At 37.3% G+C, this 25,010-nt stretch overlaps 1 protein-coding gene across 3 annotated transcripts; it reads left to right on the top strand.

Annotated features, from left to right (window-relative positions):
* Positions 1 to 1,515: 1,515 nt before the first annotated feature.
* Positions 1,516 to 17,190, top strand: LOC129281443 (uncharacterized). Of its 3 annotated transcripts, none has more exons than XM_064113269.1 (10): positions 1,516 to 1,973; positions 3,933 to 4,557; positions 7,522 to 7,590; positions 9,152 to 9,611; positions 9,784 to 10,120; positions 11,287 to 12,073; positions 12,298 to 12,507; positions 13,387 to 13,620; positions 14,422 to 14,584; positions 15,166 to 17,190. In XM_064113269.1, exons 2-10 carry the CDS (start codon positions 4,068 to 4,070, stop codon positions 15,788 to 15,790), a joined length of 3,375 nt encoding a protein of 1,124 aa, XP_063969339.1. In that variant the 5' UTR covers positions 1,516 to 1,973; positions 3,933 to 4,067; the 3' UTR covers positions 15,791 to 17,190. The 3 variants fall into 3 exon arrangements, with proteins under 3 accessions (XP_063969339.1, XP_063969342.1, XP_063969340.1); XM_064113272.1 differs by having other exon boundaries at positions 1,751 to 1,973; positions 4,045 to 4,557; positions 15,166 to 17,188; XM_064113270.1 differs by having other exon boundaries at positions 1,800 to 1,886; positions 4,045 to 4,557; positions 15,166 to 17,188.
* The last annotated feature ends 7,820 nt before the right edge of the window (positions 17,191 to 25,010 follow it).

Genomic DNA, 25,010 nt, shown 5'->3' with positions numbered 1-25,010 from the left:
TCTCTAATCAAATAGAGCGAGTCTGAAGCGCGAGCTGAAAAAACAAATTCAGATATCCGAGCTGAAAACTAGGTGGTTAAGCACATTTTAATAAAAAAGACAGTAAATATAAAGCGAGTTGAATTGAACCATGAAAAAGGTGGGCATAGCAATGAATAACTTTTGCAAGCGCAAAGTGCGACCTAAAATTTTGTTTATAGCTGAAAGTATTTATTTACTGACACGAACGGGAACCTTTTAAGTACTCTCCAACATGAAGGAAAATGTAAAGAGTATCAAGTATCTCTGATGTGAGTTTCAGGTCACATGACCAAGGTCAAAGGTCAATGGACTTTGGCCATGTTGGGGTATTTGTTGAATAACCATCAGCTCTGAAAATGTATGGATCTAGTTGATAAAACTTGGACATAACAGTAATCAAGTATCACTAAACATCTCAAGCGAGTTTCAGGTCACATGACCAAAGTCAAAGGTCATTTAAGGTCATTGAACTTTTGCAATTTTGGAGGTAATACCATGGTCACATTATCCTCCGGCGGCCGTACGGCGAGTCGAACACAGCCGTTTTTACATATTTTGTCCAACTACATATTAGCCTGGGAGTAAACATCGATTGATCGAATGGTTCGAATGGCTTGCCGCCGATCGCTAATCGATTAGCAAAATTTACACTAATCGAATAATCGGCAGATCCCGATTAGACAATTGGGATAACTCGATTACTCAAGTAATAGTAACAAAATCACAAGATAACAATGAAGTTAATGATAACAATTGTTAAGTACTTGATACAGCTTTAGAAAATTATGTTACCGATATAATTCGTCAAACATAAACAATGATTGTATCACATTCACAGTTAAACACCAACCTGAAAGAGGTCTGAATATCTTAATCCCACCCGGCCTTCCATGCCCTCGATACACAATGTATATTGTATGCATAGGTGTATAATAACTCTATGGTTCCATGTCTGTGTGCCTAAAACAAAGTACACACACACACACACAAGGAGCTGACTTGAGCCGATATGTGATTGGACATTCAATGGCCAATGAAACTTCTGGGAGACAAAGAATAAGCCATGTGCGTTCCCATTAAAGGTCATGACTCCAGAAAAAATTGACCCCTCCCCAATCTCTGTGTGTGGGTGTGAGCATGGTGTGAGTGAGAGAGAGAAAGAAAGATAGCGGTGGGAATTCTTTCATGTTTCAAAACAATGCAATCTCTTTTAGCACGGCCTCTCGATCCCTCTCACTCAATCAAAATAACATTCCAACACGCACCATCACGTAATTCCAAATGTCGACTAGTCTCCCAAAACAGACCCCGTTAAAGGTTCAAATTATCAGAAATTGTAATTCTGAGAGGTAATTCAAATGAAAAATATTTCGCAAAATATTTTTAACATCGTGGGCACTACCACAGGTGAGGGTTGGGGCATGGTGTGGGCAATGGATGAAAATTTTCAATAAGTAAAAAGCACCACATGGGGGTACGTCTGTCTCAAAGAATACTTCATGAATGAGTTGTTTACAGAGACGTAAATTGGACCCAAGACTGTAGGCGGATTCATTCATATGCAGGGGTGTTGCACTTGGAGGGATGCATAATACAAGAATGATTTGGGATAGATTTTTCAGTGGAACAATGAAGTGAACGTTTTAATCCCATTTCATAGAGTTTCTTTGAAATAGAAATCAAGAAGGGGGAATAAAAGGCCTAATTCAATTCATAAGGAACAGATAGTACTCTACCCTACATGTTCAATAATTGAAAAACCCTATTCGGGAAGTCTTCACAAGTAGGTCAACTACTGGATTAGGAGACGTGATTTCCGACGATCAATCGATTAATCGATTGTTTTTTCAGGAACTAATCGAATGGTAAAATTAACATTCGTCCCAGGTGGTTTGAATCAAAATTAATAAAACGGCTGTTTTTCGACTCGCCGTAGAGCAAATGTGACCAAGGTATTAGTATTAGATTGCTGTCATAACTTTCAAAATTTATAGATAGAGTTTATAAAATGTGGATATAGGGGTAATCAAGTATCACTGACAAGTCTTAGGTCGCATGATCAAGGTCAAATGTCATTTATTGTCAATGAACGTAGTATTGTATCATATGAATGGTGTTTTTTGTGAATAATTATTTTATAGTAGTTTTCAAAGTCAGCACTGCTGCTATATTGAATCGCGTGATTCAGGTGAGACTGCCAGAGGCACTCCACTTGTTATGACTATTAAGTGTGTCAAATTTCTCAGAAGATTTGAGAGATAAAGACTCTGAATTTCTTGGAAGAAAATTGTGGCAGTGCTAGTCATTTCAGATTCAACAAGGAAAAAAATGCATCCATTCACTTTACATGTACAGGTGGGTGTTTCTTTAAAGGTCAAGTCCACCCCAGGAAAATGCTGACTTGAATAGATAGAGAAAAATCAAACTAGCATAGTGCTGAAAATTTCATCAAAATCGGATGTAAAATAAGAAAGTTATGACATTTTAAAGTTTCGCTTATTTTTCACAAAACAGTGATATGCACAACTAGGTGAGTCAGTCGATGATGTCCATCACTCACTATTTCTTTTGTTTTTTATTGTTTGAATTATACAATATTTCATTTTTTATAGATTTGACAATAAGGAACAACTTGACTGAACCATATAGTATTAAACAATGCTAATTCCACATGTTCAGGGAGAAATTAATCCTTGTATCACTTGACAATGAGGGAAAATTAGATTATTTCATATTTCATATAATTAAAAAAAAGAAATAGTGAGTGGGTGACGTCATTGTCTCCTCATTTGCATACCAGTCAGGATGTGCATATAACTGTTTTGTGAAATTTAGCGAAACTTTAAAATGTCATAACTTTCTTATTTTACATCTGATTTTGATGAAATTTTCAGTGTTATGCTTGTTGGATTTTTCTCTTTTTATTCAAATCAACTTTTTGTTGGGTTGGACTTTTCCTTTAAGCTGTTCGTAATTTAAGAGCGATTTTAAGGACTGGTGATCCTTTCTTGTGGTAAATGGTATATTCATTGGCGATGGTTTGGCACATAAGAAAGGTTCACCAGTCGTTCTTAAAGTCACTCTTAACTTACGAACAGCTTTATGAAACGGCCCCAAGATTCAGAAAGAAAGGTTGCATTTTGAGGCCGTCACATGAAGTAGCTGGAATTCCATATTTTCCACCATTTGAGTTGGATTTTTGTCTCACCTGCATAGCAGAGTGAGACTATAGGCGCCGCTTTTCCGATGGCGGCGGCGTCAACACCAAATCTTAACCGAAGGTTAAGTTTTTGAAATGACAACATAACTTAGAAAGCGTATGGACTTAGTTCATGAAACTTGGCCATAAGGTTAATCAAGTATTACTGAACATCCTGCCTGAGTTTTAGGTCACATGATCAAGGTCAAAGGTCATTTAGGGTCAATGAACTTAGACCATGTTGGGGGAATCAACATCAAAATCTTAACCTAAGGTTAAGTTTTTGAAATGTCATCATAACTTAGATAATATATGGACCTAGTTCATGAAACTTAGACATAAGGTTAATCAAGTATTATCGAATCCTGCTTGAGTTCACGTCACATGACCAAGGTCAAAGGTCATTAAGGGTCAATGAACTTTGGCCATGCAAATTGGGGGCATCTGTTGAATTACCATCATAACTTTATTGGTCTAGTTCATAAACCTTGGACATAATAGTAAACAAGTTTCACTGAACATCCTGTGCGAATTTCAGGTCACATGACCAACGTCGAAGGTCAATGAACTTTGGCCATGTGGGGGAATCTGTTGAATTACCAGTTTGAAAGTTTATGGATCTGATTCATGAAACTTGGACATAAGAGTTAAATGTGGCTCCTGCTTCCTGCTAATATTTTTTTTGGTATGTTCTCTTTCTTTACCTCCGCAGCAATCTCCAAAGTCATCTGGCCATCGATTTGTTATCTGTTCTTGTTCTGTAGTCCGTCTATTTTCGTTTTTTTGTGTGTGTCTTTGTGTGTTAGTACTTTTATTCTTTTCAGGTCTTTGAAGGAAGGAGGAAGGCATGTTTCAGCCAGCGTTCTCCTACGATGGCAACGTCCTGAGGCTGGGGGATTCAACGAGAGCCAGAGCCTTCACCAGACCAGAGGGATTCAAGATACGCCCAGCAGGAGACGTTGAGAAGGAGGCCAAGAGGGAGGTCCAACGCCTTGGTGGAGACCCAAGTCATCGTCTGTCTGTGCTGGCCTTCTCCAGAGTGCAGTTTGGCAAGTTCCCAGGACAGACCTTCAAGTGGCTGGTGGAGAATGCCCTGGGATGGTGTGCCGATTTGGTATGCAGCTTGGAGCGGACTGGGGAGAAGTTTGTCCCAGAGAGTGACCAGTCTGTCAACAAGTTTGCCCTGAAGGAGTACCTCACAGCATTTTCCGAAGGGCGTGCCGCTGTTGAGAAGAAGAGGAATGAGGAAAGAAGAGAGAAGGGGAAGCGCCAGACAGCAGGATGCAGCCAGAGTCTGAGTGGACCACCTCCAATGACTGGATCCAATAAAGATCAAGGTATGGCCTTATAAAGTTTTCTCACTGTTTCACCTATTCTAAATTATGACACCTAGATAGATCCTTGTCATTTGATTGGTTGTTTGATATCGATCATTCAATCCATTTTACAATGACATCAACTGCAATTTTGGATCCATACGATTTTGTCCATTGCATGCGCGCACAGCTGCAGGCTCTACAAGAATAGGTGTTTGCAGCGTGCATGATGTATGTACGTGACAATCAACTGACAGCATATTTTGCAACGAAATTGATAAATTTCGTATGAAAAATATATATTTTTAGGTGTCATATAAACCAAATAATGAATGTTCTTTTCATTCATGCAATGGACAGAATACTTCATTTGGTGATAGATGAAATGAATGATCCATTCAACTCGGCTACGCCTCGTTGAATGGATCATTTCATCTTTCACCTCATGAAGTGTTCTGTCCATTGCACTCATAAACATTCATTATATTTGTATATTGATGGTGAAGTTACTGAATATTCCAATTTGAAATCAACCAAAACGGCATGCAAAGAATTCAATTGGGATGTTTTTGCAGATATATATAATGGGAATCCTTTTTATTGGAGTTGATGTAAATGAATGTAATTGATTGTAAAATACATAGATGCCACCTTTTATAGCAAGCTCTCTTTTATTTTTATCATCCTCCTCATCATTGGTACTACATTGCAAGTGAATCTATATGTCATGATAGTTCAGTTCAGTTCATTTATTCATTTCTAAAAAAGGCAATGAGTACAGATATATATACATAGAAAAATACACTTCGAATATATACATCAGTATTTTAAAAATGTAAACATGCAAAAAACTACTTAAAATAAATACAATGATATTCGTGTATAATTAGGCCTGTGTACAGTAATATTATGAGAAACGAAAAGGAGGACTTAAAATAAAGCCAATAGTGGCCTTGTGAGTTAAAGTCTCCTAAAAATAATAAATGCTAATTTGGAGGCTACTTGGTATATACAATAATCAAAGCATATATGAGAACTTAGGTTACAAAAGTAAATGGATTAAGAAAACGGACATACGGTATAAGATAAGCAAAACAAATTATAATATTGTAACATAGCTGCAAAAATTAGTAATATTTTGAATAAAAGTATTGTTTTAATTTTCTTTTAAAGAGGGAAAGATACTTGCATGTGCGAACAAATTTCGGAATAGAATTCCAGATTGTTGGGAAGCTGAAACGTATAGTTGATATTTATGTACCACAAAATTGCCTCTGAGTAGAAAAAACTAATTGATTACAATGAGGATTCTGATGTTAGTTTCATATATGTTCCTTAAGAAATGTACCGCCTAGTAACTTATATTGTAAGTAATAGTAATAATGAAAATAATAATACACAAGTGCTTGTATAGCTTGAGTGCTTAATCACTGCCTAAGCATCTCTTGTGTGCTGAAGGAAAAAATGCTTATCCTCTCCTGATACCTATTTTTAATCTGTTTAAAGGGTTTGGAGTTGTTTGGTGATTATAATGTGATGCAATTCTGAATTATGAATGATTTATGCAGAGCTTCCAAGTCTCCCGGATCCTGCGGGAGAATACTGGATTGCGATCCAATCTCCCGTTCTCCCGACCCCATGCCAAAATCTCCCGGATAATCAGGATTTTTAGCTGTTAAATTGTAAAATTTATACAAACGACTGTTTAATGAGTCTAGCATGTTCAACTCCCGAACACCCACGTGGAACCTCCTTATCACATTTTCATTTTACCCAGTAACTTCTACCAGTTTTTGTATAATCGTACATTGATTTCCCATGTAAATGAAGATAATTTTACTGAACGACTGGTGAAGTAGTCTAACAAGCCATTTTATTTCCGGGTTCTGCAATGTGTGATGAAAACTCTTCAGCGGTACTCTATGCACATGGCCCCCGATGCGCCCCGGCGGGGCTCCAGCCGGCCGCGCTGAGCCAGGAAGCTCCGAGAAGGAAAGTTCACGAGCACTGCGAGGCATTTTTCGTAAGCTTGCGTGCGCCTTATTCGAGCTGAAACTGTGGATCAACGATGGGATTAACAAGTGGATTACTTTTACACCTCGACTTTCAGTTTCAGGAATAATTTTATTGACAATCCTGAAAAATTAGAAGCAAAGTGGAGATTTTTTCGCCTACTTTCACTTGGGTTGATCGGATTCGAACATTTTCTCTTTCGTGAGTGAGCTAGCCTGGCGCTGGCTCAGTGGCTGGCTGAGCTGTGCGAAGCACGCCCCGTCCCATTTATCCACACTACAATCGCATCGCCAGTGACCATGGAGATCATGGAGATGGAGTCATCCAAGACCAAGACGACAAAATACTTGTCGAAGTATAAAGATACTTTTCAAGCAGAATGGGACTGTGTGACAGTTTTCACAGGAATCCCTCAGAGACTTTCAACAGTCCACATATAAAGCTCATTTACCATGTTTACCACTACTGCAGCCCCTTCCCCCTCTGGCCAATTAAAGGTATTTTCATGTTGAATGTATTCTTTTATGAATTAGTTAAAAAATCTACTGTATTGCCTGAAGTGTATATTTTATAGTCAATGACAATTCATGAATTCTCTCTAATGTGCATTTCATCTATCGGAATTTTTTTGATGGTTTACTTTAGACAGCTGTCGGTTACTATCAAATGTTGTTTCTTAATGTGTTTTGCTACCCAAAACTCCCATCCGTGGGACAACGTTCCGCCGCTCCCTCACAAAATCATACCTCCGCGAAATCTACTGGATTCTATCATCCCAATGTTGGCAGCTCTGTTTATGTATTTGTATTGGTTAATATATCCTGACCTAGTGTCTAAAAAAAATTAATGAGCTTTGCAGCAATTGTGAGCATTCATTTTATTCATTGATATATTTTGGCTTTATACAAATTTGTTATCTTCCTCTTTTAATAAACAATGCTTGTTTCTTCTTTTTATTTTGTTTTCCTGTAGAAGCCACTACATCAGGAACAGTGACTTCAACTTGCCAAAGAGCAGCAGTAGATGAAGAGGATAAGACAGGTATCTATGGTTCATTCTTATAATGGATGTTGCTCCTTGTCTAGACATTGAACTTATCAACAAAAATATGTACTGCCATATCAATTTCATAAAGTCAGCCACTAAATATCCTTTTGTTACTGTGCACTAGAGATATAGTGATTGTGAGTATTTAGAAAGCACATGAATATAAACTGGCCAGCAAAAGAAAGTACCCACTTCTTTCAAAGGCTGCACACAAAAAAAATCACCCCTAGAAATAAACAATTTTGTACACAGGTATGGTGCAATATCCATTAGTAATCACATACCCAATATTCAATTGCTTATGTGCATGTGATTAGTAATAACACCTGTGTACAAAAATTGTTTATTTTTATGGGGTGAATTTTTGTGTGCAGCCTTTGAAAGAAGTGGGTACTTTCTTTTGCTGGCCAGTTTAGAAATTAATATATATGTTTTTCTATTAGAGACTGACTCCCCTGGCACCTGCAATTCGAAAGTTAACATATGCACATCTGCATTTATTGAGATTGTATTTATTAGTGATGTGAACAATGACTGTATGATGTCTGTATAGAGTTACTTGATAATAGAATCACTGCAGCATCACCATACCTGCATATCATTTACCTAATCAAATTCTTTCATATTTCTTGTGGGTTGAAAAAAAAAGGAAAATGTTGTTTTTATTTCACCTAATCAAATTCTTTCATATTTCTTGTGGGTTGAAATAAAAGGAAAATTTGTGTTTTCCTTATTTCGCTTGGACTTAATTTTCCTGCTGATCTCACTTTTGTCTCACCTGCACAGCAGAGTGAGACTACAGGCGCCGCTTTTCCGACGGCGGCGGCGTCAACATCAAATCTTAACCGAAGGTTAAGTTTTTTAAATGAAAGCATAACTTAGAAATCATATGGACCTAGTTCATGAAACTTGGCCATAAGGGTAATCAGATATTATTGAACATCCTGCCTGAGTTTCAAGTCACTTTGACTAAGATCAAAGGTCATTTGAGGTCACTGAACTTTGGTCAAGTTGGGGGTATTTGTTGAATTACCATCATAACTTAAGAAGTTTATGGATCTGATTCATAAAACTTGGACATACGAGTAATCAAGTATCACTGAACATCCTGTGTGAGTTTCAGGTCACATATCCAAGGTCAAAGGTCATTTAAGGTCATTGAATTTTGGCCATTTTGGGGGTATTTGTTGAATTGCTGTCATAACTTTCAAATTTTATGGATATAGTCTATGAATTGTAGACATAGGGGTAATCAAGTATCACTGACAAGTCTTTGGTCACATGATCAATGTCAAATGTCATTTAGGGTCAATGAACGTAGTATTGTTTCATTATATGAATGTTTTTTTTTTATTATTTTTTTTTATGGTAGTTTTCAAAATCAGCACTGCTGCTATATTGAATCGCAGAATGCAGGTGCGACTGCCAGAGGCGCTCCACTTGTTCACAATTTCTATGTAGGTTGCCATATTTTTATAAGCATGTTGTGATTCATAGATTAAGACAAGTTTATGCTGTGCGTTTCTGACAAATTTCTTTGCACATTTTTTTGTAGAGTACCTCCTGACCGAAGGATGGAAGCAGACACTACCATGTCATGACCACGAGTGGGTGTCACATGCTTTGTTCAAGGAATCCTCCCGCGGGAAGCCTGAATTCGACATGCAGAGGATAACCCAACTTTGGTTCTACCCACCTGAACCACAGTTTGTCCAAGGCCAAGCTCCCAAGCCAGCACGTTACTATGCAACCAAACTGCTGATGTGGATGCCCCACAAGCTTTGGGGAGTGAAGATTCTTTGTCCCAACCAAGAATGCAACTGTCAGGAGCTTACATTAGCCGGTGTCTACTCCCACGTGCAACAGGTCGTTGACATTGATGGATTCTACAACATGGGTGCTGAGTACCTGGAATGCAGAAGGTGTCACAAGAAGTTCATCAGTTGGAGCAAGCCCATCTTAGACCAACTGGACACCGTTCACCGGCTGTCATTCCCGGTGGTGCTCACATGCAGGTTCGTGCACACTTATACTTCATTGCACCCGAGACTGCTCTGCTTTTTCAGATAGAAATGGTTCATGCTGGGTTGTAATTTGAAATGCAATGTTAAACAAAATATTTCCAAATCCTATGACAGATGGAAATTTGCACTGATATACTGATTCCTAAATTTCTTTTTGCTACAGAGGTGCTTGTGACAAGAAAATTGTTGTGATGCTGCGGGACAGGACACTTGGCAACGGACCATTCCAGATGATCCGCAAGCTCAAAGAGGTCCACACCGATGCTTGGCTTGCAAAGACTGCCTTCTATTGTTCTGCGGTTGAGGAATTCTTCAATGCCAGTGAGAGGGGCCTCATCGATCAACCAAACTGCCCACCACCACCCGCCATGCCTTCTCTTCCCACGTATCATTGGCTCCTCACGGTGTACTGCAACGATGTGCTGGAGCGCATTGATGAAGTGAAGGCTAGCATCACATCTGTATTCGGCCGTATTCTGAAGGTGGACTCGTCCAAGAAGGTGAGTAGAAATGTGTCCTTCAGTTGATATTATATAATCAACTGTAGCAAGTGGATTAGTATTATAAAAGAAGGATGTTGTGAGAAAACATATAAATTAAAGAATAAAATTGATGAATTTTTGAGAACAGCAGGAAAGTTCTGAGCATTTAAATATTGGCAGAAAAAAGCTGCTGAAAACTGCTTATCTAATAAAAGAGAGCCAATGAAGTAAATTAGAGAGTCAAAAGGGGCCTAAGCTTTCGATCCTAGCAGAATCTTCGTTGGAGGCAAAATATTGGCAATACAACTATTGGCAAATACAAAATATTGGCAATACAACTATTAAATATTTATGATGTCACCTTTGAACAAGTCTCCAATTTTCAACACAAGAAATATACTCAAAAACATTTATTTTCTGCTCTCTCTAAAGGTTGAACAAACTCTTAGACCATGATGTATTTTTTGTAAACTGCCCAACCATGAAAAGAACACCTGGTACCCGTAACACAAAGCTCAGCAATGATCGTAGAAGAATTTCTTTACGATTGATTGCTTGACTACAATGTGCAATCAATCATGAAAATCAAGCCTATAATCTATTGCTACCTTTGTGTAACAGGCTTGAGATCTATGCATAGACTTTTAAAAATTGAAGTAAAATATGTACACTATGAATGGGGGAGGGGAGTTGGCTTGTACAAGTGTGACATCACATATCTTGGTGGCATTGCCCTTTTCAGGATGTCCATAACACTAGTGATGTCACAATTTAAATGCTCATGACTTTCTTATTACTTATTTATGTTGTTTAAATCTTTCGTTAATTTGTTTATTTAATTTTCCATGTTTTGAAATATGATTGCATATTAATAGTGATTTTTTTTCCTCCAGAAATTCTATCATGTTTCTTTTTATACTATTGAGTGTAATTTAGTCCATAAATGGCACCTAACATGTTTGCTTGTGTGGTAAAGTTGTGACTGAAAAAAAAACATTCTGCTTGTGCATTTAATTTTCTGGATTTAAAATTAAGACATGATGGATAATGGTAATCCCTGTCCTTTTTATTATTGTTTATTACTTCCCCCATTTCTTATACTTATATATATCTATATGCAAATGTAATTGAAATTCATTCCATTGAGATGAATTAAAATTCGATTTATCATCTTTTTGTCACAGATCACAAGGAAACTGAGAGGCGAGTCAGCAGGGACTGCTGCATGGGCAACCAACGTTGGCAACGAGTCTGGACAAGTTCTGATGTCCGTGATGACTGTTGGTGAGGGAGCCAGTCTCGATGAGATGATTAAGGGCATCCAGAGACGGTATGCAGCAGCGGGCCAACCTAGACCAGAGCTTCTGTACGTGGACAGAGGCTGCTGTGGTGCGGACTCCATGATCTTCAGGGAGTGGCCAGACATGCCTGTCCGACTCGACATCTGGCACTTCATGAGGAGGCTTGCTAGAGGATGCACCAGCACCAAACACCAGCTCTACCCGTTCTTTCTGAGACGGTTGTCAGACTGTATCTTTGCATGGAGCGCAGATGACCTGGATCAACTCATCGCTGCAAAGAAAGGTGAACTCAGGGACCAATGCATCGCTGAAACTTCTGATGAGGTCATCCTGAAGCACCTCGAAAGGAAGGAGATGGCTCGACACTGCAGACGAGTGACCAGAGGAACGGAGGAGACTACCAAACTCATCGGAGATCTCTTGGCTTCCTTGGATGGTGAGGGAGGACATAACACACACGGTTTTCCCCTCTTTGACTCCGACAGAGTGTGGGAGATTTGGGACTCACAGCAGAAGCACATCGCTTGCATCCAAGATCCACCAGAGGTGCAGCTCTACACCAAGACAGGAGAGACGGTGAAAGGTGGCATCACATTGCCTGTGTACAGATGTGCTAGAGGGTTATCATCATTGGAGTCCTTCCATCTCCACATGAGCCGGTTCATCCCTGGTAAGTTCATGTCCTGTATCACATTGTATGTAAGACAAGTGAAATGTAATGACAGATCTTTCAATGTTAGATCATGCTGATGCTACAACATTATGCAACTATTTTGCTTGTCTTTATTTCTACAGGTTTCTGTCTACATTCCACTTCTGTATTGGAAGTAACTGGCGATGGATGGATACATTTCATAATAAATTCAAAATACTTTTCTTCATTTTATTGTTCAGGGACATCGGCCAACAACGTCCACTTCCAGGCCTACCTTCTTGAGGGGGTACATAGATGGAACTGCGATCGTGCAAGGGATGCTGAAGCTGCCACTGCGCCTTCTCACGCATCATATGGCACCTACAATGAGTTTGATGTCAACCGGTTGACCGAGAAGCTTTTCGGATGGAAGCTCAACCCTTCACTGACTGCACCCCTGGAATACACAGGTATGCCAATTTATTTTCTAAATATAGTCCAATCAAATGTGACTCCCAATAGTCTGTGAAGTATATCAATACTCCATAGAATTTTAAAGTGTTCATATAATATAAAATGAAATGATGGAACAGTGGCGTAATGAGCTGAAAAATTTGAGGGGGTAGATATGTCGTATTGCGTAAAATTAATAAAAAGTTGCAATCTAGCGAAGCTTGCGAACAAAAATTTCCTCATTTTTATTTCAAAAATCAAATTTTGCGATATTCAGAAAATAATATCATATTTCACCCTCTCTCTTTCCTTTTCTTTTTTTTTTGGTCGTGAATCTTTTTTTCTTGGTCATGAATTTTTATACGCCCGTCTTTGATGGGACGTATTATGGTATCACGCTTGGTGTCCGTCCGTCCGTCAACATTTCCTTGTAAACACGATAACTTCAGTTTAACTTAACCTACGCTCATATAATTTGGTGTGTATGATACTAGCATGGATCCCAGGAAGCCTATTGGTTTTGAGGTCAAAGGTCAAGGTCACAGTGACATATTTTCATCTTGCCCTTCTGCAGTCCTTGTAAACGGGATAATTTCAGTTTAACTTAATCTAGGCTCATTTAATTTGGTGTGTATGATACTAGCATAGATATCAGCAATTCTATTGATTTTTAAGGTCAGAAAATCAATGGTGAAGTCGCCACCTTCCACTTTTCTTGTTTGACCAATAACTCCATTTTCCGCGTTACAGGTGGGTGTATTATGTGCTCACCTTAGCGACACTTTTTTTACCCCCAAGCCCCCAATCTGTATGCCACTGTGATGAAATGAATAGTATAAACTTGTTTTATTCCCAGAATTTTTATTCCTTTCTATCAATTCATTCATTCATTACAGGGGAGCTTATCGGCCTGGAATATCTCTTCAATCAGACCAACGAGGAGCTCCTTCCCATGCATCCTGATGAAGGCATGGTTGAAGGAGATGATGATGGCGAGGAGGTAGGACGTTGGGAAGAAGAGGACGTAGAGGACCCGACTCAGCCACCCCCAGAGTTTGGAGTAAGGCCTGCTTCATCCCAACGTTCCTCGACAGTGTCAAGCCAGCAACCAGTAGCACAGGACGTCAGCAGTAAGTATTTGCAATATATGTTCATATTCATATCTTTAAATGTGTTTTTTTTTGGTCAGTTCATTTTTACTCTTTCAAAGCACAAAATAGTTGTATTTTCAGGGCTGTTAATCAATTCGATACTTAAATTTAAAGCCAAAATTTAAGTATTTTACTTGGTATTTTGTTTAAGAAATATACTTATCCATCTATTCAATTGCATATTTTGTTGCCTAAATCTAAATAAGCCTCCTACCAGACTTAAGTCTGGATTGTGTGCAGTTTACAAACTTGAAACGCGCAGTCATACATTTTACTCACAGATGGATTCGTACATTGCATGTTATTTGGCTCAAATTTTATGAAGTCACAATGGTTATTAGTAAGAATTTTTCTTAAATTTGGCTTGAAGTAAAATACTTAGAATTGATTTGAATACGAGTTCAAGCATTTTGTTTTATAGCCAAGTAAAATGCTAAGTAAAAAAAAAACATACAAAATCAATACTTTTAATGGAATACCGGCCAAGGGCTTCATTTCCACAACATATCACAGATCCTAGTGGCAAATAGGAGCTTGCACTACAGCTCAGATGTTTTACAGTTCGATCACCGTTAATGTTGCGTTTGATAACGTTGCATCTTTTCATTACATCACTTCTTCATCTGTCATTGTATCATTTCGTGTGTTGATGTATCATTGCCAAGTTACATATTCCATAATAACAATTGAATAAACTTGCCAAAACCCAATAATAGAGCTTCTCACTGACTTCCCAACAATAAAAGTAAGTTGTATTTTACCTTTTAACTATATCAACAGCAAAACCACGGACAGACAGATCCCACACGTCCAAGGCACCTGCAACAGTATCGCGTGCTCCAGATTCACCACCACCCACTTCCCCTGGGATCCGGAGAACAGCACCAGCAACTGTCTCCCGGGCACCCGATTCCCCAAGGGATAAAGCCAGAGGCACACAAAGGTATGTACATTCAACTCTTTATTTTGTATTCTTGGTGATTGAAACTGATGCAATCAAGAGCTTCCTCTTTGTCCAATTTTGCTAGAAAATTAGATATATAGAATATTAGAAGTATCGACATAAACTTTTTCATAAATGTTACTGTGCGTGATATGCATCTTCAATTTTTTTTTCCATTAATTTTTGGTTTGTCTAATCTTTGTTTATATCAATCAACTTATAATTAAAGCAACTTAACTAGTAGTGGAAGAATCGTACGTGACTACAGGAACATCAGAAGTAGGGTCCTTGCCTCTATTTGTGTCACCTCCAACACCCAGTTACAGTTATTACAGATTAATCAACATGCTCTCATACAATGAGAGCAAGATTTTTTTGTTAAAATCTGCAATTATTAAAATTTTCAGTAGTAGGAAATTATGTCTTTAATTGTATCAAAATGTATTTTTGGTATTACAAAGTATTTTTGATATATCATTGGATTGTATCTGTAGTCAATTTGTCTCCCTATGAAATCAAGCTTATCTTATCATTTGTGTCTCATCATTTTCTTATTCCATTGTTCTGTTCTTCTTGTATAGGCATAAGCGGAGGTCCAGAGGTGAGGAGAGAAGTGCACAGGGAGCTTCTGCACCTAGACCTAGCAAGACTGCCCGCAGATCTGTGCCGCCACCAAAGGAGAAACCACCTGCCTTGCCACCACTTCCCATCCAAAGGCCTGTCCAGTCCCCGACGATTTCCAACACAGTCGGTCAGGCAAAGATGAAGGCACCAATAGCACGACCAACAGTTGTTCTGCTTCCTGTACTGGCCGTACCAACAACCTCTGTATCCACCCCTGCCCCATCTACAGTCTCCTTCCCTGGATTCCGGTCCATCCAGCCTACACCTCCTAACTGGCGGGCAGCACAACCGAGTCCACCACCACCTTCATCACTCCCGAAGTCCACCCATTACAACAGGAAGCGCAGAGCACAGCAACGACGAGAAGGCCAGGTTTCAACCAAGGTGTACAAGCCCCGGAAAGGTCCGATTGTTTGCAGCCAGTGCCATCAACCAAGGGATCAAGAGCATCACACCCAATATTACGGCAGCTGGTATTGCAAGAGATCCCAGAACCAACCCTTGGCTGAGTGGAAGACAATGATGTCAGAACGGCGACTAGCAAAGTTGAAAGCTGAGGAGGAGAAAGCAAAGAAGGACTAGAGCAATGTAAATGAGGACGTAATATGTTCATTAAGACGGCAGGGAACAACTTAAAATCTCAAAACTTTTGAAAGATAGTGTATGGCCAGCATGGACATGTTGCTACAATAATACAGTACCACCACTTCATTTTCGGGTTGCTGGCAACTAAACCAACGCCACCTACTGGAAGCATCTATGCCAATGGGAAAGGGGATTCAGACCTCCTGCTGGATGAAAAACAAGACCTGTTAATAATAATAATAATAATAGGCATTTATATAGCGCCATCTATCTAGAAATATTCTATTCCGAGGCGCGTTGTTATTATTATTATTACCCCGGCTTTAGCTCGAGCTGCCTTTCAGCGCTCATGCATTCGAGAATTAATCCTGCCGGGTACCCATTCACCTCACCTGGGTCGAGTGCAGCACAACGTGGATAAATTTCTTGCTGAAGGAAATTACGCCATGGCTGGGATTCGAACCCACGACCCTCTGTTTCAAAGTCAGAAGACTTATCCACTGGGCCACAACGCTCCACCTGTTACAGCGTGATCACAAGTATGAGGGCAGCTAGGTATATTATGAATCATTGGACCAGTCAGGCACGAATGACGTCCATGTTATAGATTTAAAAGAACACACCTATGAGAAACCGGGAGGAACGAGAAGATACAGAACAATGACAATTGTTAAGATTTGAGGAGAGAGAAAACAAAACCATATTGTAGAGAGAGGACCGTGGAGAGCTTCATAGATTATTACATCAGAACAGATGAAAACAGGGTCATACATTCATTGAAAAAAAAGGACAGGATTTCCAGTGAAAGCCATGTGGAAGATACAGAATAGAGGAAGCATATTAGAGGAGAGTGACAACAGCGGCAGCAGATTAGCAAAGATCAAGTGGAGTGTAGCGAGTATTTCAGCAATTTTGCAAACAATGCATTCAATATGACAACTACAAAAGCAGAAGAGATACTTCAGCAGTTTCTGAGAAATGGACCGATGGATGATTGGCTAAAATTGGATAGAAACTCATTTTCACCGCCACGAAGTACCCCGAGGAGCTCTGGTTCTTGTAATCATTGAGCATCTCGAGTGGTGACTCAAGTTATATCGGCATTCACGACGTCTCAGTGCTATAGTACGATATCCATGATGGATAAGCATTGAGGACTTAGTGGAATGTACAACGGACTTCGGTCAAAATTAAACATATAAAAAAAAAAATGTTGGATGGGATACAACAAAGTACTGTACCTTAGACAAGCAACTCCTAAGGTGACTATTTATTTTCCGATCGTTCACGGGTATCCTTGTGACGTTCCATATTAAATATGTTGAGCATCACCTGCGATGACCTGGTGGAATGGTCTCTTAAAACTAGTGTGATAATGTCAACTAGTTTGTTTTTAATGCTGCCAAAACAACCAACTTTCTTCGAATTGTTTATTTCTGGCAATTTGTATTGAAAATTGGTTGATGTTTTGAAGGTCCCAAGCCCTTGTCAAAAGCAGAGGGAAAACCAAGTAATATTTCGTGGACAATGCAGGGAGAGGATGAGAAAGGATGAGATTGAAAGGAATGGGGCAGAGGAGAGATCTGCAAAGTTTGAGCAGTATGGGTTCTTTTGAGAGAGAGCAAAGAGTAAGTGAAAAAGAAATGCAATATTTCTTTTTGAAATAAGTTTGTAAATAAATGAATAGGTTAATAATCAAATGAGAAGTTTGTAACATTTGGACTTGCTTGAGATTTTTTTAAAAACCTTTAAGCAGTATGGGATATGTGACATTTTTAGTGTAAATGTGACTTATGACCTTTTTGCACAAATATTACTTGAACCTTTTAGTCTAATTGTCGCTTACAACCTTTTACCACACACACTCCAATCCATATGACTTTGTTTAGAAAAATTATTTTCACAACTGCGACTTACGACCTTTTAGTTGTTGTTTAAGCTTCTATGGCGCATATCATTCAGTAGTGAAAATGTGGCTTACAGCCTTTTACCACACTCACAAATGCATGACTGTTGAAAAAACTCAATTCATGAATAAACTACCACAAAATATTTTGGAAGGTTACATCATTTATCTAGAAAAATTATTATTTTTAAGTAACAAATCAATAGAGAAGAAAATAGGATGCCCCCCCAAATAAAATAAAATAATGAATGAAGAAAGGAAGGATGAATGTTTGTATTGTGTAAGTATGTATGGGTGTATGTATTTGTATGGGTGTACAAATAAAAAGATTGAATAAAATACAACAAGAAATACCAACAAGAAATATTCAATTTAATTTTTTCAATTCAATTATTTTAATTCTTCAACATAATACAAATAAATACAAGATAAATTATTTCAATTGAAATAAAAGCATGAACAAAATTCAACATTGAATAAATGATATACATATTCAATAAGTGATTCAAATATAAATTAACATGCATGTCAAATTTAAATCAATATAATCAATATAATTAAATCAATATAATTATATATCATGAGAAGAATGGAGGGGTCCACTGAAAAGCAAAGCTTGTAAAATGTGGACCCCTCAAAAAGTTAGGATAGAATAAATATTGAAATATACGTAAAGGAATACATGAAGATAACGAAAAGGGCAAAAAAAAATCAAATAAAATTCAATTCAATTTGATGTCATCAAACTGCTTGTTTATAAAAAAAACTCTTCTTAATTTCTTTCTTTCATCATTTTTCTCCCCCCCCCCTATATTTAGTCTTTGATTACTTCTTTATTTTGCTCTTTTCCAACTACTTTTTCTTTATTCCTTTATTTCTTCCTTAATGACTTTCTTGATTGATTTAAGATTAATTACTATCCCTTGTTATTTCTTTCCTTCTTTCTTTCTTTCTTTTCAGTTGTCTTTATTCCCGACCTCAATATTTTCGTAACATCTTCCTCACTTTCTTTCTTTCTTCATAAATTTCTTGTAATATTTCCTATTAATTTCTTTATTTCTTTCTTAATTTCCACCTTTCTTTCTTAATTACTTAATTGCTTAATTAATTTCTTTAGTTACTTCTTTCCATCCTTCCCCTTTCTTTGACTTTATTGGTTTCTTCATTCTTTCTAAATTACTTTTCTACCTTTCTTTCTACCAATCCTTTCTCCTTCATAAATAAATTTTAAAAAAGAACGAAATGAATGCAATGAGCACACAGTCAAAGTACTGTTTAAATGCAAACAATTAATTTTCAAACTACATTTAATTAAAAGAAAAGAACTTTAAACTTTCTTTACATTATTCCTTCATTTTTTTTTCAACTTTCATTACAAATGTGATTTCAAACTAATATTAAACAATTTTCATTCCCCATCCCTCTTATTCACTTATCTCCACCTCCCTCTCTTTTTTTTCTCTCTCTCTCATTCATTAATGAATAGATTAAAAATAAAATAAGAATAAAATGAATACAACCACGCAATGTTTACATACAAATTTGATCTTAAACTTCACTTCATCAAAAACAAATTTGATCTAAACTTTCATTACAAATCTCCACCTCTCCCCTGTTCATCGTTCTTTCTTTACATCTTTTTTCTTCTTAACTCCCCTCTCCTCCATCTTTCGTAACGAAGTCACGTGACCCAGCGAAGCGACCCCCACCCCCCCCCCCCGAACCCGATAGACGATCTTCTTCCTTCCATGCTCGCCCAAGCCCCGCCCCTTCTATGGCAGGCATCGGCGCGCGCGCGGCCAAATCTCTGCCGCAGCGATAAAGGCGGTTGCCGCGGTTCCAATTTGAACGTGTACAGAGAAGTATAGCATGGTGCCTTACCAAAATGCTCAAATTGGATTCTCCTCTGTACATGTTAAAATTGGAACCGCCTTTATCGGTGTACAAACATTAAACAAGCATGTTTAACTCGAATCTTGATAGAGTAGACTATTGTGAAAATGAAAAAGAAATCTAAAATTCTGTTATTTACCACTCGATATTTTGCGAAGAATAGCATGGTGCCAAAAAAAGGCTTGATTCACTACATGCGTTTAAACACAGGCGCGTAGCCAGCCAGGGGGCCAAAAAAAAAACGCCCCCAAAAAGAAGGGGAAAAGGGAGAAAAAGAAAAAGCGTAGGAAGAAGGGTATAGCTTTATTGTTTTTTCTTTCTTATTTGTCAAAAGAATAAAAACCTAAACGAGATGTTCTCTCTCTTCATACAAAATTTTGCTTCCGCGCTTTGCGCTGGAAAAATATCAAACTTGCCTTCCCCTTTGTTTCCCACACCTTTGTTTTCAACTCCGTTTTTCCCCTTCCCGGCCATGGGAATCGCATTCTTGCTAGAAATTATAAAGTTAACACGGGTGTAAAGAGTATGAGAAGTATTTTTTAATTGCACTGACACAACATTTCGGCTCTTCTGTTCAGAGCGGGTAAACATTTTTACCGTCACTCGACCCCAAAGTCCCCAAATGCTATTTCTTCCGCTTTTCAGCAAGCAATTTTTTGGCAAAGTATCTGCTCAAAGAGGGAGCATTGATTTTGTGCCGTGCTATATATGCAAACGTTGGTACGATGAAACTCTATTCTTATATCACTGCACATCCATCTCCTGTCCTGTTTTGCGCCGTTGATTTGAAATTTTGAATATCACAGAAGTTTCTTAATCATACAAAAGGAAGCGCTTAATATTATGAGCAAAATTACACAATTTTTTTTCTTCCAAAATAACTTACAGAAGTTTCCGTGCTTCGCGTGCATGGGAAAGGAAAAGTCCCTCTTCAAGCTTGCATCATCTGGGCATCATCCCTTTCACATTTTGAGCTACATTTTGCTTCGTAATTAGAGCAGGTTAAAGTTTCAGAGACATAAAATTCAGAGCTTCAACGCCATTCGCGGGAAGAATTATTTCCTCCCTGCACATACCCGCATCTACTCTGTTTTGCGAGTTAAAGAAATCTAATGTGGCTAAAGTTTTTACAATAAAATCTGATGTGACTAAGTAGCATTTTATACCACTTCTGTTCTCAATTTATTTTTATAAAACGTCTTAGCTTTGGCGCTTCGCGCGGTAAGAGGAATTATTTTGAATTCCTCAATCTTTTCCCATTTTTGGGGCGCTCATCTTTTCTTTTGAAAACAGGTTTTGTTTTTAATCACAGCAAGTCAAATGAATTCGAGTTGATAAGGGTATTAGAGACGCAAGAGACGTCTTCTTTTGATTCAAATTTAATGAGATATCAAAAACTTCGCGCTCCGCTTGTCGTGTTTTTCCTGGAACAAAATCACCTCTATTTTGTAGCAAAACCTCTTCTTTTCTGTTATTTTTTGGGGGACTTGTCAATTTTCTCGTGATTGACATGGCCTTCATTTTGTAGTGTAAACCCTTTTTGTGTGTTTGTCAAATTTAAACCAGCACCCCCTGTTTAAAACAAAAATCGTTCCATGCAGGGCCCTGGTAATTTCATCTTGAAATGTAACACTTCTGTCAACTGAATTACGTGCATTTATTATAATATAAACTGCTCCTTGTGTGATGGTGGGACAATTTATGCGGTGTAAGCTTGGTGTACATCTAAAAGCTATTTTTTTTAAAAGTCTTGCTACATTTTCCAGTTGCAGTCTAAACTCTGGTAGTCATAATTATACTCGATTCTTTCAGATTATGGTTCCTATAACAATAGCGCCCCTATACTTATTTCATTAATTCCATTTTAGTGTATTTGTTTTATTTCTTATCAACTTTTAATTTCATAGTTTCATGTGAACGTTTTATAAATGTAAAATGTGTTTCTTTCTTCATTTCTTTATTACATTGCCGAGTTTTTCTCGGTGTGATTTTATTTCACTGTATGATATTGATGCTCGTTTGTGTACTCGTGATCTTTTTACTTTCATGAGAGGATTGATGAAAAACATGTTTGTTGTTGTTGGTCTTTTGTACCCGTACAAAATCTATGCTGATTAATAATATTGAATATTAGCATGCATTGGCAGCGGAAGCATCAAAATTTAGGGGCGGAGCGGAAAAACTGTTTTCACCTACATTTTCCCAGTCAGCTGCTAAAAGCTGATTTTCTTCATATTTTTGTTTATGGGGTAGTCCACACTAAAGTCTGAAGTTTTAGTTTTCCTTACAAACAAGATGAGATATCTAATAAGGCAGACGCATTACAGGATTTGCAACCCGTGGGCCCCACCTGAGTTTGGCGCCCTTGTGTACTTTTAGAAAAATGGCGGCCCCCATGAACATGAATGATGACCAGGATGGGTGTCTATACAAACATTTTATGCAAGCACGAAGCGTGAGCTGAAAAAAATGATATTCTGACCTAAAATTTAGACATTCTAAGCACTTTTGGTCCTCAAGCAAGACGGGTATTTACTTAAACATTTTATGCGAACGCGTAGCGCGAGCAGAATTTTTTTGACATCCCGACCCAAAACCTGATATTCTAAAGCACTTTTTGTAACCATGAACATGCAAGATGGGTATACCCATATCTATCTAAACAATTGATGTAAGCGCGAAGCGCGAGCTGAAATATTTTGGTAATCTGACCTAAAATCTAGACATTCTTAGCTCTTTTGGTAATCATGAACAGAATGGCTATCGAACTAAACATTGTATGCGAGCGTGAAGCGCGAGGTGAAAATTTTGGATATTCCGACCCAAACCTGAGGATTCTAAAGCACTTTTTGTGACCATGAACGCGATGGGTATCTTTCTAAACAATTGATGCGAGCGCGAAGCGCGAGCAAAAAAAAAGATATCCGGACCCCAAAGCTCAGATTCTATGCACTTTTTGAAACGATGAACAGGATTTTTGTTTTGTAATAATATTTATTAATCATTCAGTTCAAAGTAATGGTACATTGTAAAATATTACAAATCAATATTAACAAAACACTGTTCACAAAAGACAAATAATTATCCATAATACAAATAATCGTTCATGTCATGGTATTAACATATATGATATACAGTGGATAAATTCAGTAACAAAAATCAACAATTAATAACCAATATAAATTCACAAAATCATACAATAGCTATGCAGAAAATTGATTGCTCGACATTGATTAAACTGAATGAAATTTATAATATAAAAAAAACCGGAAAGGGTTCGAGAGCTCACTCCCCACACACGTCCATAAAATAACGAAATCGCTCTCACACCCAACCCCCCCCCACACACACACACAGACAAGACACAAAACAATTAGACAATACAAACAAAAACAATACAAAAAATAAGAAAAGCAGGAAGAAGGAAAGAAAGAAAGAAAGAGAGAGAGAGAGAGAGAGAAAAAGAAAAAAAAAGAGAAAGAAAGAAAGGAGATAAGTGACATGCAAAGTAAAGAAAAGCGGACAGTTTATAGTGACAGACAGACCAGCCAACCCCGCACGTGTGCAAACCGGATAAAGCCATCCCTTCCTCATCCTACTTAATTAATTGCTTTTTAGGTGTTCCCACTTTTTATAGTGCTGTGTTAATGTTTTTCGCTCTATAGCAATTTTCTTTTCTTCTTCTTTACTTTTAAAAAGCTTTACTTTTATCTCTTCAGCAGTTGGTAGTTTATGATTCCCCCTTCCGTGATATATTAAAAATTTGATAAGTAAAATGATATGATTTAATAATTGTCTATTTTCTGTCGTCTCTTCTAATCCAACATGGATATCCTTCCACTGTAAGCTTTTAAGAATCGGAAATTTTAATATATTGCTACACAATTTCCATAATACTTTAACCATTTCACATTCGTAAAAAAATATGTCTATAAGTTTCTTCATCTTTACCGCAAAAAGAACATTCATTACTCGATACAAATCGAAACCTATATAAATGGTGGTTAACAAAGATAATATTGTATAATAATTTATATTGAAACTCTCTTAACTTATTATCTAATGTGCAAAATCTTGGACGATAAAATACTTTTTCAATTTCTTTTTCAGACATGTTATATGACGATTCGAGATTGTAAAAACTGACAGGAGTGTCGGCAATCTTGTTTATACATGATCTATACAGCTGTTTTGAACAAACTGACTCAAACTGGAAAACATTTTTAAAGAAAATAAATTCAATCTTCAAACCATCAACTAAGGTATTATTTTTTAATTCGACTTTCCATTCTACAGGAACATGTGCAAATATTTCATTAATTGTTACTATTTCGTCGTCATTTACACCCATAGATCTAAAATAAGTATTTGATTTAAGTTCACCGTGTTCATCTACAATATGGTGCAATTTGTATGTGTTTTTTAAGAAAATATTTTCATGAAAATACGCTTTTCCTTCATTTTTAATATACCTGTTATTGAAAAAAATTTCATTTCTTTTATTACTTATGTCCTTTTTGATGAACACAGTTATATCAAACCAAATACTTAACATTTCCTGGTAGTACTTTGGAATTTTTATATTGATCATATCAGGTGTAAAATTACAGTAAAAAATTAAATTACCACCTAATGGTCTTAGCAGAAATTTGAAATATTTTTTCCATTTCACTTTCTGGTCACCGTTTACCAGTCTTTTGACCCACATCACTCTCTGTACCATTACAAAAAGTTTAAAATTGAGCATTTTTATTCCCCCTTGTTTATATCCCAGATACAATGTGTTTCTTTTAATTTTATCTTTTCCTCGCCATAAAAAGTCGAAACAAATTTCTTCAATTTCTTTAAAAGCCCATTCCGGCATAGGCGTTAAAGAACTTACATAAATCAATTTAGAAAATGCATATGTTTTTAGCAGATGAATCTTTCCAAACAAAGTTAGATCTCTTTGTTTCCACCAATTTAATAACTTTTTAATTTTGCTTAATATTTCTTTATAATTCATTTCTTCAGCAACGTCAGGATTTAATGAAAAGACAATACCTAGAATTTTAACCATATCAACTTGTTTCCCAAAAGGGAAAGGGTGAGTAAGGCTTACAGAGGGTCCTAGAGGCAAAATAAACGTTTTATTTTTGTTCATCCTAAGTCCAGATGTCTTCCTAAAATTTTCAAGAATTAATTCTAGTCTATATACTGAATCTAAATCTTCTACGAATATAGTCATATCATCAGCATAAAGTATTTGTTTAACTTCCGTTTCACCAAATCGAATACCCTTTACTAAATTATCATTACGAATACAATGCGTTAAACATTCTATACAAAGTATAAAAAGGTAAGGGGAGAGGGGATCCCCTTGTCTTAGCCCCCTCTCGATTGCAAAATAACCGGTCGATTTCCCCCCATTAAAGACAC

This window comes from Lytechinus pictus, chromosome 18 (genome assembly GCF_037042905.1).
Source record: "Lytechinus pictus isolate F3 Inbred chromosome 18, Lp3.0, whole genome shotgun sequence".
Lineage (NCBI taxonomy): Eukaryota > Metazoa > Echinodermata > Echinoidea > Temnopleuroida > Toxopneustidae > Lytechinus > Lytechinus pictus.
This window is presented reverse-complemented; position numbering and strand designations above follow the sequence as displayed.

Coding starts and splice junctions, on each gene's coding strand:
- LOC129281443 (XM_064113269.1), top strand. CDS start 4,068: ATGTTTCAGCCAGCGTTCTCCTACGATGGCAACGTCCTGAGGCTGGGG. Junction 4,558..7,521: donor TGGATCCAATAAAGATCAAG/GTATGGCCTTAT, acceptor GTTTTCCTGTAG/AAGCCACTACATCAGGAACA. Junction 13,621..14,421: donor AGTAGCACAGGACGTCAGCA/GTAAGTATTTGC, acceptor CTATATCAACAG/CAAAACCACGGACAGACAGA.